Below are 13,891 nucleotides of genomic sequence, written 5' to 3' on the forward strand. Positions count from 1 at the left end.
AACATCTTGTGATAATAGAATTACTTTGGGATGGCATCGATGTTTCTCACATCAGTGTTTCGACTCTCTTTCTTGCTCCCTCTCTTCCTCTTCCTCTAAAGTCAGTAAGCATGTCCTCAGGGTGAAGATTAAAAAAAAATACTTCGAACAGTGCCTGATGATGGTAAGCACAGTATCAACACGGTCATCATTGTTACCTCAGTGTTGGGTCATGTCTGTCCGGCCCACACTGGACACGGAGAATGCCGACAGTGTTTGCCTTGCACCATTTCAACCCAGAGCTATTCTAAAACTTCCCGGGGTTAAGAAACACCTGGGCAGTATGTGGGGAACCCGGAACCCTCAGCAAATCAGCAGGAGAGGGGCCTGGAGTCTGTTTTCAACAAGCCCCCCAAATGAGGCATCATTAAGTAAGTTTTAGAAATACACTGTTAGAGAATGCATGATTTTGTTTTACTGTGTTAGCTGCTGTAGGGCAGGCTTGACTCCTGTTAGCTTACCAGGTTAGTTTCCCCATGCACTGTGTGCTGTGGGAGTGTAGCGTGGCATTAATGATGGTCTTCAAAATGAATGGCGCGTCCTTCCAGAAGTTGTGCCACTGTGTGCTTCTGAGGTGCAGAACACTTAGAGAGCCTCAGACTCGGCTCCCATGGCCCACTCTCCCTCTGCAGGTGTGGGCTGGCCACCAGGGCCTCCAGCACCACCCAGAAACTGACTGAAATTCCCGGTCTGTTTGCCCCTTTCTCTTTAAGACTTGCTGCATTTAGTTTGGTTCTCAGTGTTTCTTATTGCCATGGCAACCCTAATCAATCACTGGACTAAAAATAGCTCTTTCATGTTTTGGAAGCATGTCTGTAGTGAATTGAAAATTCAGCTCTGCCCTGTACTCTGCATAAGATGCTTTCATTTCGCAACACTGAACCTGAGCGTGCTCATGTCTGGAAGTGATTCTTCTTGCAGGTCCTTGGCTCATCCTTCCTGGCCTACTTTCTGACTGCAGATTCTCTCATGTCTTCCAAAAGATACAAGTACAAGCATTCACATGTTCAACAAAGGACCATTGCTTTTCTGTGCTGATTGTGCAGGTACTTGATGGTCACTTTATAGGAAGAGGATCATGCCAGTGGATGCCCCTGGGTATGGACAGCACATTAAAGAAACACAGATCCCGGCAACTAAGGAAGCTGGTCATGGCAGGGAGCAGGTGGCAGCACTACTAGCAAGATTCTTCCGGGTTGGGGGGATCTAAGCAAGAAAATCAAAGGGGAGATCACAAGAGTACTTTTGCCTTATTTCCCTAATTGCTCCATGACATCATTAGTATTTTAGGGGGTTGAGGGCAAAACAAATCCTGGATATAATAAAGTGAACGTTTGTTGTGATTCTTCTGGCCAAGCTGCTCTTCTAGTCAAGAGAGAGAGAGAAAGAAAGGTTTTTCATGAGAAAAAAGATTTCAAATCCAATGTGGGCCCAGGGGAGGCAGGAGCACTAGGGAGGTGCTGAAATGACTCACTATGTCCCCAGGCTGCAGGGGATGAGGGCCCCTCACAGCCTCTCCCCTGCTCCATCCACCACGCTCTTCTGGAGTCCCCGCCCCAACCCTGGGCCTATGAGTTGGGTCATCTTGTGGGACTCTGCGGCTCCCAAAATCTGTTGGTTTTTTTTGGTGCTATTTCTTAATTCCTTTGAGTCTGTTTGTGTAATGAGGCTCCGTGAGCCAGCCAGCATAAAGACTTTAGATCTAGGAAAAAAGAAAGTACACGGAGATCCCGGTAGTATTCTTGTTTTCCTGCATGGAGTTGGCAGGGAGTCTGGGAAAGCTGAGAAGTAGTGCGGGGAGAGAGCTGCCATGCACAAAAAGGAGCTGCCAAACCTTCAGGAAAAGGAGGGCAGTGAGGGGATGGCCCCAGAAAGTATAATGACGTCCTCAGCAACAAAACAGGTCAGAAGTCTCAGACCAAGGCTGAAGGAGCCCAGCAGGCTCTGTGTCTTGGCCACCATTCCTGTCGCAGGAAGGACCAATCAGGCATCCTCCTTTATCACCGCCCCAGAAGCCCCAACCTCCCCGTTCATCCTCACACCTAGAGAGCAGGCCAGCCCCCACCCCCACAATCCTGTTTTCTCCCCGGGTAGCCTGTGGGATTTCCTGGGAAAGGGGTACAGTGGGATGAGCCAACATTTCTGCAGTGACTGTTCCACCAGACACTGCCTGGTCTTGGCCGTTCATTATATCATTTAATCCTCACCCCACAGCTCTGAGGTTGGTGTTGTCTCCCTTTTACAGATGAGAAAATTGAAGCTTGGGCAGCTTAAGAATTTGCCCCATGTCACAGTTTGTGAGAAAGGAAGCTGGAATGTGAACTAAAGTCTATTTCGCTCCAAAACCTTTTTCTACTGAACCACCATGCATCCTCCCTGTCGGTTGGCCGTGTGCCGCTGCACCCGGGCAGCAGCTAACGCAAGCTTAGTGCTATCGGTTACTAGTAAATGTTATCCCTGGGAGTAAACAGTGGCCATCGGTAAAGCAGATGACATCAAAGGTGGAACTCCTAAGTTAAAAAAGAATGCAAATTCCTCATTTCCCTCAATATGTTCCAATCTCAGAGTGAGTAATACTTCACTCAGATGAGCCAGATGGAAGATTTGGAAAGGAAGCAGTGGTTGGATTCTGGAGGTTGGGTATTACATTAATTTTCTATTGCTGTGTAACAAACTTCTCACAAATTTAGTGACTTCATACATCACAAATTTATCATCTGACATTTCCAGTGGGGCCCAGGTGAGGTGGATCTTTGGCTCAGAATTTCACCAGGCTGAAAGCAAGGTGTCAGCCGTGGCTCCTGGCTCATCTGAGGTTCAGGGCCCTCTTCCAAGCACGCTGGTTGTCGGCAGGGCCCAGTTCCTTGTGCTGTGGGAAAGAAGTCCAGTTTTCTAGTTGACTGGCCTCTGTGAGTCACTGGCAGCTCCTGGAGCCCCACCTCAGCGTCTGTCCACGTGGCCCTCTCGAAACATGGCCACTTACTTCTTTAAAGCCAGCAAAGGAATCTCTGCTTCTTCTGAAAACAAGTCTTATATGATACAACATAATCAGATCACTCAGGTAATCTAATCTAATGAGCTACTATCCCGTAGTCACAGGTCTTGTCCACGTTGACTGGGAGGGATTGTACAGGATGTGTAGACTGGGAATCGGGGGCCCATCTGGGAATTCCTTCTGCCATGAGTGTTTTGGTCTTGCTTTCCTGTTGTTGTGGGCCAGATGGGACTTTCAGCACTCAACATGCTTAGAAAGCACAGGTCTTCTGAGTCCCTTAGACGCCATCCAGTTTCAGCCAACAGGCGATACTCCTGACGTCTCTCTTCTCTCACTGTGTCCCAGTTCGGTTATGTCAGGGTTCCCAACTTTTTTCCTCCCCCACACTCCTGACAGTTCCCTCAGCACAACAGCAACCCCCCTACCCATAGAAATGTGTCCAAATCTTTAGGGAATAATGCGTATTGTGATAAAGTGCAGGGTTGTAAGGTGGGGTGCTCCTTTCTCCCCCTGGATATCTGAGAATGACGGGTTAGAGGCTATATTCCTAGCTGGAGCGAAGCCCTGAAGTCACGGATAGCAGATTTGAGCAATCTGAAACTAAAGGAGATGCTTTGATGTCTGAATGACTGGGGTGACCGTGACTTACTCTATTCCTGATGGCAGCAGCATGTCGGGGAGGGATCTCTCTCTGCTGCAGTAGTATCTGAGCTCATCGTCCGTTTGTTCAGCCAGACACAGGGACGATTGTGATAATGGGAAAAGAGATGAACACTGTGACAAAGGTACAGACAACGTTGCCCGCACACGGGGGACAATCATTCTGAAGTGGTATTTGAGGTGGTCTGCAGTAAGATTTAGGAAGGAAATTTCAGGCTGAGAGAACTGTGGACCAAAAAACCCCCCGAAACCCCAAGTATGTAGCCCCAAGTGTTCCAGGGAATGGGAAATAGTCTTCTGTGACTGGCCCATGGGATAAATACAGGGCAGAGCCTCAGAGAGCAGTAGGGTCAGCTGTGGAAGACTCCATGTCTTCCCTGTAAGGAGGGAAGCTGAGCCAGGAGGACTTGGCGGTTTTTTGGACGTGATGGGTGAGTGTAGTGGGAGTGTTATCCCCTCAAAATTCATGCCCACAGCACCTCCGAATGTGACCTTATGTGGCAATAGGATCTTTGCAGATGTGATTAGTTAAGGACCGTGAGGTGTGAGACGAAATCACACTAGACTTAGGTTGGGCCCAAATCCAATAACTGGTGACTCTAAGAAAAGAAGGCACAGAAACAGAGAAAGAAGAAGGTGGAGTAGAGACAGAAGACAATTAGAGTTTTGCAGCCGTAAACCAAGGAACACTGGGACCACCAAAACTGCAAGAGGCGGCTCCAGCGCCTTCTGGGGAGCACAACATTGCCAACACCTTGATTTCAGACTTACAGTTTCCAGAACTGTGAGAGGATAAGTTTGTGTTGTTTTAAGCCACCAAGTTCATGGTAATCTTGCTATAACAGCCCTAGGAAACTCAGACAGTGCAATAGAACATTCAAGTTCAGTATAGACCTTTCAAGTTTGGTGTTACCTTGTTGGGGGTGGCCTGTGGGCAGGTCAACTTGTGATAAGAGCAGATTGGGTCAGAGATATCAATTGGGGGGTCATCCAAAAAAAAGTGGTCATGAAGGGTGGCTGGGTGGAAAAAAGTTAGTCATGGAAAACTCAGCAGATAAGATCACCAGGGGACAGAATTTGGAGCAAGAGAATAGGGTGCAGGGCAGAAGCTGAGGGACCGCCTCCTTTGAAGGGGTGGAGGAGGGAAGAGAAAGCTGAGAAGCACCTGCTTCAGGAAAGAGGAGTTGCTCTGTGACATCGAACAGCGTAGAGAGCTGTGCAGGGCGTACAGGATGGAAAAGCAATGCTGGTTTGAAAACCCTTTGATAATCATTCATTTTTATTCTGGTTTGCTCTGGCTGAGAGAGGTGGGAGGTGAACGTAGAGGCAGCAAGCATCGACTACTCTTAATAGAGTTCGATTAGGAAGACAGAGACATGGATTGATTGCAGATACAGAAAGAAACGTAACCGAGGGAACTTGAGGCCTATTTTTTTCCTTTGTTTTGTTTTGTTTTGTTTTGTTTTGAGAATGTAAGACTTTCATTTTTAGGCAGGAAGGAAGCAAGATGCAAATAATGAAATAAGTTTCCAGAGAAGAGACAAATACTTTTTACTATGTGCACCCATTATGTGCCGGCACTGTGCTAGGGTTTAGCTAAATGTTTCATTGAACTTCTCAACACTACTACAGAGTAGTGAAGGATTGTCCCCTTTCTATAAATGGGGAAACCGAGGCTCAGAATGGTAAAGCCATTTGCCCAAGTCAGCACATCTCAGATTGAGCCCAGGTCTGCTGCCTCCTATATCTCAGTTCTTCTCATTATATTGGTTTCCGTTGGGGTAAAGAAGGCCATGTCTTTCTCTGATTCACAAAGAATAAGAAGTAGCATAAAGAATAAGCAGAAGATCTGAAATGCAGGAGAGGGAAGTTGTAGGTGTTTCTATTACATGGTCCAGGTCTTCATTAAACTGTGAATCAGAACTCTCAGCTGTGAGGGAGGAAGAGTGAAACAAGCATGGAGTCTTAGGAAGAGAAAGGCTTTAGAAGAAACTCAGAGGTGAGATAACCAATCTCCACGAGCATTAGTGGGCCCGAATATTTTTTTTCCTTGAGAGAGAGAGAGAGAAACATCAATCTGTTGTTTGTATTCATTGGTTACTTCATGTATGTGCCCAACCGGGGATTGAACCTGCAACCTTGGCATATCGGGACGATGCTCTGACTAACTGGGCTATCCAGTCAGAGCCAGTGGGCCGGATTTTTCAAGGTGCTGCCTACACAGGGAAGCAGAAGTTTATCTCCTTTGTTTTGGACAAAGGCATCCATGTCCATTTGAACATGGACATCCCCCTGGAAAGATTATAGTGACAGCTCTGAAAGCGCCCTGAGCCGTAGACACATCTGACTTCTAACGTGAGACACGTGTACACTCCGGGGCTCCGAGAAACAGCCCTCACAGCCCCCAAGGGAATCATCAGTTGCAAACCACGGTCTTAGGAGAAAACTGCTGACCAGCCTGGAGTGGGCCCGTCTGATCAGGGTCCTCCACTGCCCTGCCCGCCAGGTGCACTCACAGCCTCAGGCAGCGTTGCCATTCTGATAGGAAAATAACTGAAGTCCTGGACTCAAAAATAACACCTGCTAATTTGCATAAGAGTTTTGCATCTCATATTTGGGTTCAATACCCAAATGCTAAGGTTAATTTTTTGACCTTAGGTAAGTGGTTTAGTGGTTCAACCAATAAAAACTCTTTGCGGGGTTCCACTCTGATGCACCCACACCCAGTTCCCCACACTGGGCAGCTGTGTTCTCTCACCAGCTGGTACCATACTCACGTTGGGTTGACTCATATAAATTATGGGTTAAAAAGGACAAAATCTGTTTACCTGAAGGCTTGTTGTTTTTAAAAGGGTCTTGGGCATCTGCCCTAGTTTGCAAGTCAATGGAGAGCTCTGCTGGGGGCCTCCAAGCCATCTGGGTCCTCCAGGGTCTCGATTCACAAGGAGCAGCCCCGCTTTGGAACTCCCCGGGACTGGGCGTGAGGGCAACAGTTATGGAATGAGAGGTTGGAGAGGAGACAGCAAAGAAAGTGTCGATGAATAACCACAGGGCCACATTCTCCATCAAGGCAATTACTGGGATTGACTGTCCCCATGTCTCCTTAGTCACGGTTCAGCTTACTTGCTTCACTCGGATTAAGACAGTTGAATGCGGAATCACACAGGCGTGTGATATGAGAATTTTCAATGGTGTGTCCAAGGCCCCTGCCATATGGTACAGATTCCTGGTGGCCTCAGCTGGGCTGAAAGGAAATCACCAGCACATGGTGAGGGTGAGCACTGTGGACTTCAGGATTTTAGATAATGCATTCTCTCGGTTCACTTCCTATGCATGCAGCAGCAAGGTGGTTTTCCCACTGGAGTGAGCATCAGCAGTCCCTGAAGGGCTAGTCAATCACAGATGCCTGAGCCCCACCCCCAGAGTTTCTCATTCAGTGGGTCTGGGGCCAGGCCCAAGAATTTGCACTTCTAACAAGTTCCATACCGCTGCTGCTCAAGGCGCAGAGACCCCACTTCGAGAACCAGTGGGGACAGACACTGGGACCCGGCCACCGGACTTTCAATCCTGACTCTACCATTTATGGGCTATGTGATTGTGAGCCATTATCTTGACCTCTCTGTGCCTCCGTTTCCTTATCTTTAGAGCAGGGTAATAATAACAGTACCTAGTTCATGGCATGGTTACAAGGAATAAATGAATGAGAATCTGCAGGCACTTAGGACAGTACCTGGCATAGAATACGTGCTCTTGGGACTGAGCGTATATCAGCCCAACTCGCATTTCTCCAGCACCTGCAGCTCCCAGTGGAGTTGCCTGGGTCCTGTTACCCAATAGTCTTCAACCCCCTTTCTGCTGGCCAGGGAAGTTAATGCTCACCTTGGTGCTAGCAGCAGGGACGTTACATCAACATTCATCAAAATCTGCTTTTGAAGCTACCTTAACACTTAAAATCCACTGAATCCATAGAATGTAACTCAATGGGACCAGGAAACTAGGGCGACGTGCATTTGGGTTTCTCTCCCCTGTGCCAGCAAGAAGAGAGGGTGCTTTTATGTCAAGCTCGGCTGTGGCCTCCCAGTGAATGCTGACTCTATGCCCAGCACCACGTGCTCTACGCACATGATTTTATGTAAGCCTCACGGTGTCAGTACAGGTAATAATTAGTGTCCCTGTTTTAATACTGCTGAGGTTCACAAAAGTTAAACAGCTTGTCCAAAGTCACATAGCTATCGTGTGATAGACCCAAAACTAAAAGCCAGGTGTGTCTGACTTCAGTAACGTACAATATGACCTTAAGGTTCTACCATACCACCTGCCTAGCTTTATGTGAATATTTGTAAAAGGGTAAGGCCGGGGCCCCAGGTTCCAGCAGTGGTAGCTGCCCCCCAGAGGAAAGCACCCAGAGCTGGCATTGCCTCTGATTCAGGAGTTTTCTTTTTTCCAGTCTGCAGGACTCAGAACATAATCCTTTTAGAAATGTCCTCTTCAGTGACTTGCCTTCCATTGCTTGGTTATTCTCTCTGGCCTGACACAGATAAAATTGTGTTCACATTGCCCAAGGCGGCTCTTGTCTCAATTCGGATATTGACCTAATATCTTAGCATTTCCGCTTGCAAACGGTGCTCCTGGTCAAATGGTCATGGCTATGTTGAAGCTGTGAAGAGGGAAAAAGTGGTATGCTAATGAAACCTTACTCTTTTTTCCATAGTGTTCCTTTCTGCCGAAATTCTCCATTCATATAGAAACCAAGTATGAGGACAACAAAGGAAGCAACGACAGCGTGAGTAGCCCCCCCCACCCCATTCCATGCTGTGCTTTTGCGTCGTGGGCTCTGAGAGCCGCAGTGCTTTTCAAGCCGTCGTGTGTCCAGGGCCAGCAGCAAGATCTGTGCCTGGGACCTCAGACAGGTTCGGACCTTTGGATCTGAGGGCCAGAGCCACAGGATTTCTTTCTGGAATACTTTGTTGTCCAGCTTTTGTTCTCATTTTTATGTGCAGAAATTTCTGTGACCTCAGTAATTTTAACCAGGTGTTGAGAGGATGGTGGGGGCCTTGGAACTCCCAGATTTGGTTTCTGATCTTTGGATTAAGCACACATCTTCTCAATGACTATTAATGTTTACTTACAAAAATGAATAGTCAGATACATGTGTCCATTCTGTATCCGTTTCCTGGACTGTGCCTCTGTGCACATACGTACACAGGTACACACGTATCCCACCTTCAGATCAGCGTACTCCTCCTGCAAGATATTCCCCTCGTGGGGCACTCTGACTCTTCCTAAATTTCAGCCAGGTACGTTATTCGTATTGCCTAAAATCTGTCTCCTGGCCTGGCTTTTACCCTAGCTGCTTTCTGTCAGAGCAGTGATGCCCTCCTCCTTGGGAGCTGGTGTTTTGACCCATCAAGAGCTTCACCCCGAGGCCGTGCTGTGGGTTCCATCAGAGCACACTGAGGGAAGAGCCTGGATCTCGCAGCCGCAAGGCCGCCACCATTAATTTCTACCTCACATATGTGTTTTGCATTTGTGGAGAATGATGAAGATTGTGACTGTGTCAAAGTGAGCAAGAGAGAGCTTCCTAACAAGGCGACCCCTTTGGTGCCTTCACTAAGCCACGGGAAGGCAAAAAAGGATGCAGGAGGTTGTGCATCCTAAATGCCATGCGGCAAGATCTAAGGACTCATCCACATCGTCACCTGGAAGGCCTTCTTTCCCATGAAAGCAGTCATTAAGAAGACCTGAGAAACCTGCCAGAAGGAACAGCTTTGGCCAGACCTACTCTGTGGCTCTTTGTGTTGACATGTTCTAGAAGCATCTTCTAGAAAGTTCCTACCTGGGGCAGGAGCAATTTTTTCTGGAAGGTCTCGATAACCTTCCAGAAAATTTCAGCAGGACACAGATTGTCCCATTCATGGTGGAGTCAGCCTGGACAGAGCTTGTGTGGTTCCCAAGGGGTGTCACCCAAGAACTACATTTTACATGAGCTTGGTGAGAGAGGACACTCCTTCATTCATTCATTCTTTCATTCGGTGTTCAGCAAGCCGGTATCAAACACTTTCTATTTATACTTCACTCTATGAATTGTACCAATGGCATTTTAATACAGACTCATTTGTCAAATTTCAGGAACTCATAGTTTAGTTGGGGGGAGAACCTACATCTTAAATGACTTAAAAACATAAGCTTGAGCCCCGGCTGGTGTGACTCAGTGGATAGAGCGCCAGCCTGCGAAGCAAAGGGTAGCAGGTTCAATTCCCAGTCAGGGCACGTTCCTGGGTTGCAGGCCAGGTCCCCAGTAAGGGGTGCATGAGAGGCAATCACACACTGATGTTTCTCTCTCTCTTTTTCCCTTCTTCTCTAAAAAAGAAATAAATAAAAATTTTTTAAAAAGCATAAGCTTGGTAATGGGATTCCCTTCCTTTGGTGTGAATAGTCACCACTGGTCGATCCTCAAAATGGCAAGAGCTCGTGGAGCTGCATTCAGTAATGACCCATCTGTTTACAGGGGCTGATTTGGCCTGTACCTAGTCACTTCAGCTTCGAGAACTAAGTTAGGAAACCTAGAGTTTATCAGGAGTCAGCCAACTACTTTTTCTGTAAATACAGTTTTATTGCAACCCAACCACACTCACCCTTATGTATAATCTCCCCTACTTTCATGCTGCATCAGCAGAGTTTGGCATTTGCAACAAAGCTCATGTGGTCCACAGAACCCAAAATATTCATCCTCTTGCCCTTTACAGAAAATGAACCTGTTTATTGACCCCTGGTTAGACTCAAATCCAAAGGACGCTCACCAGATCTCAAGATTTGACATTCATCAATCTTTCTACCAGCTGTCCCAGCTGAATGCCTTCTCCAGTGTTCCTGGAACTTTCCAGAGGAAAGAACAATGTAGCTGGCAGGGGTACTCTTCCCCCAGTAGTTCAGGATCCCCAGTGGTTAGCATCCCCTGGTGGTTAGTGACCTCCAGGGAAAAGTTCAGGACCATTTCCTTGTCAGCAGCCTGAAATCAGAAGTGCTTTGGTGGCCAATTTCATCAAAGCCTTACTGTCTAAAATAGCGTTACACAGTGTTTAACTCGAACCCTTATAAAATAATGGCTTTTTTTCTGATTGGAAAGTTAAGACATGGTTATTAAAACTTGAAAAATCTCCCCTTCACCCCCCAAAAAAGGCATGGGGGAAAACAAACAGCACTAATTCCATAATTTAGAGATGGCTGCTATTAGCGTTTAGGTTCATGTTTCAGGTTATTGATAAACTTATTTTTTAATCAGCTCTCCTAAATTGAACCATATACTATGCTATGTTGAACATGTCGTGAAGGGTCCTTCCCAGTGCGATTTTTAATGGCATTGCATACTTACACTCCTTTGAGTAACCGCCAGTCGCTGGATATGAAGTGGGCTTGACCATCGTAATGACCATCAGACAAAGGGTGGTACGGATCAGACATGTCTGCATTGCTTTGCCTGGCACAGTGATAATTTTTTTTAACATCTTTTAGTCTTGCCAAACAAATTCCCTTGCTTTCTCTTTCTCTCTAACACTCTGTCCTCGTGGGTAGTTAAAAACTGCTCCCTTTGTGGAGGTGTGAGGGGGTCCTGTGGCCTCACCATGATCCCTACAGGTTGCTAGAAACAGCATGATCTTCTGGGTTGTACTCCGCTCAGTTCAAATGGCAAAAAAATTCACATAATTATCATTTCTTAGCTTGTACCCCTTCTCGGTCTTTTCACCACTCTCCTAGGAATTTAGCTTTGTTACTGCTCTCCTAGGAATTTGCAATACCAGGTCACCCCCCACAGAGTCATAGGCTGGCCTGCAGGAGAAGCACTAGGCCGTGGGCAACACAGTGTGCGTCCACTGGGAGAAGCGCCAGCTGTTGTACTCTGTGTCCTCTCCTCCCCAACTCGCTGATTTTGGAGGCTGCCCCCGGGCCAGCTCCTTATCTCTCTGTCATGGCACCCAGCTTGCCCAAGTCCACGTCCTACCATCTTGTCACACTGAAGAGGTCCTAGGTGTGCTTTTGCCCGAGTTCCCATTTCAACCTGTGCCTGGCTGTGCTCCAGAGATCCCTAGGTCTTGCTTCTGAGGCCACTGGACCAGATGGGTCAACCCCGGCTTGATTAGACTTCTTTGGCAATCCACCTTTCTCTCGTTCACATATTCAGCAGCAGCTGTGGATCACACAGCTGGTCCAAGGCTGTTGGTCCCAGGGAGGCAGAAAAGGAAGACCTCGTTGGCTTCATTCACATTTGTTAATCAGACCATGATAATATATTTTTATGTAATGTAATGCTTCCTTTAATTATTAAAAGACAGCTTTGTCCAGGGGTTCAAAACTAGGGCCTGAAGTGGGTGGCGAGTGCTGGCACGTGCTCTGTCTGTGGATGAGAATGGAGTTTTTGGTGGGAGGCAGAGTCTCTAAAAAAAGGCAGTGCAGTAGTGGGTATTTCTCTTGTCTCACTGCTTTGCCCAATTATTTAGCAAACTCACTTGATTTCTTTGCATTTCCTGGGTCTTGTCAGCTACCATCCTCCAGACCAGTGTCTGCACTGTTTCCTGTCCCACCTGCCAAAAGTTTAATGAACTTGATGACGATAAGAAGCAAAAATTAAATTGAAAGACGTTAGTGATAATCATATTGATTAGTGATTGAAGAGGGTACATTGTTGTTATCCTATTATCAATTACCATGTAAGTAATTTTTTTACATGATCCAATATGTACTAAAAAAATTCCCATTGAGATGGGTAGGTTTAAATATCTTCTCCTCTGTGTTAAAATTAGTCTATTTATGATTGTGAGAACCTGTAAATTGTGAATACATTAACCAGGACCCTGGGGAAGTTGTCTTAAATTCAGATCCATTTATTTTATGTACATACTGACGAGAATTATTTAAGCCTTAATTTGTAGTGGGGAGGACAGCACCATGAGAAGCTAGGGTTCTGTTGTTTGTCTAAGGCCATAAATCCAGATCTGGGAGAGTTGGAGTTTAGCGCTCATGTGTAGCTGCTGCCAGGTTACTGTCATTCACTGGGGCGGATGGGGGAGGCCTTGCCTTCACTTCCTCTTCCAAACAAAGCAGGTACCATTTAACGCAGTGGTTCTCACCCTCGCAGTGGTTCTCAACCTTGCTGCCTGTTGGACTCACTTGCACGGTTTTCACAATGACTCAGTTTTCACAATGACTCATGCCTGGGTTCCACTCCCCTGGGATTTAATCTGTCCTGGGGGCAGGCTGGTCTACAGCAGCCAACACACGTGAAGTACAGAACATTATCCGTCTAGGAACGCTGAATTTGCGGATTGGGAGCACTATTTGCAGTTCTGGAGTCCACTGTCCAGTTACACACAGTGTGTTCTCTTTGGAGGGGAGAAGGGAGGATGTGCCATTTGTAGGATAGATCCCCATTCCATTTGACAAATAGGTCTAGACAAATAGTTCTCAGTGGTGACTGATGGTATTTAAGCGACGCCAGCATCCTACCCCTTGGGATTCTGATTTCATTGGTCTGGGTTGGGGTGCCGGCATTGGGATTTGTCAAGTTCCCCCAGGTGAATCTGAGGGGCATGAAGGCTGAGAATATAGATTTAAAAGAAATATTAAATGCTATTTAAAACCAGTTGTGAAACTTAGGAAATTGGATTCTCTGAATTTCTCTACTTCTTCATACCCCTGGAAACAAGTTTACAAAAAGCGTATTTATAACCACCGCCACCGCCACACACAATCAGAGGGCTTGAGGGCATCCTATGTATTCTCATTAGCCATTATTCTTCAGCAAGGGAACCTCCTCTGATTGGCTGGAAAGGATGTGTCCAGTTTAGTTCCTGGAAGCAAGAAGCCCTGTCCTGCACAGAGCTCTCCTTGACCTAAAAGAAGTAGTATCTAGAATCGAGTATCTAGTTTATCTGTGTTGGGATGAAAGAACACGGGGTTGTTCTTTGTGCAACAGAAAGATCAGTGTTGAAGCCCCCGCAGTATGACCTGAAGCAATGGAGTCTTGGTTTCCTTATCAAGAAAGTAGAGTAAATAATGTGGAGGATTATTGGCATCACAGAGTGGAGGATTCATACAGGTTAATTTACCTGGAAACACTCCATAGTCTCCAAAGTGCTGACCTATAAGAGGTATTGCTTCAGGTAGGGCCATAGTTTGGGATTAACCATGTTCGTGATTTCC

At 46.7% G+C, this 13,891-nt stretch overlaps 1 protein-coding gene across 1 annotated transcript in view; it reads left to right on the forward strand.

The window, feature by feature from the left end:
- The window catches only part of PITPNC1 (phosphatidylinositol transfer protein cytoplasmic 1), a 212,413-nt gene that overhangs the window by 130,525 nt on the left and 67,997 nt on the right, over nucleotides 1-13,891 (forward strand). Inside the window, exon 5 of the mRNA XM_024572909.4 lies at nucleotides 8,406-8,477. Within this exon, the coding sequence (XP_024428677.2) occupies nucleotides 8,406-8,477 (72 nt within the window). The remainder of the gene's footprint in view (nucleotides 1-8,405; nucleotides 8,478-13,891) is intronic.

Source organism: Desmodus rotundus, chromosome 9 (genome assembly GCF_022682495.2).
Source record: "Desmodus rotundus isolate HL8 chromosome 9, HLdesRot8A.1, whole genome shotgun sequence".
Taxonomy (NCBI): domain Eukaryota; kingdom Metazoa; phylum Chordata; class Mammalia; order Chiroptera; family Phyllostomidae; genus Desmodus; species Desmodus rotundus.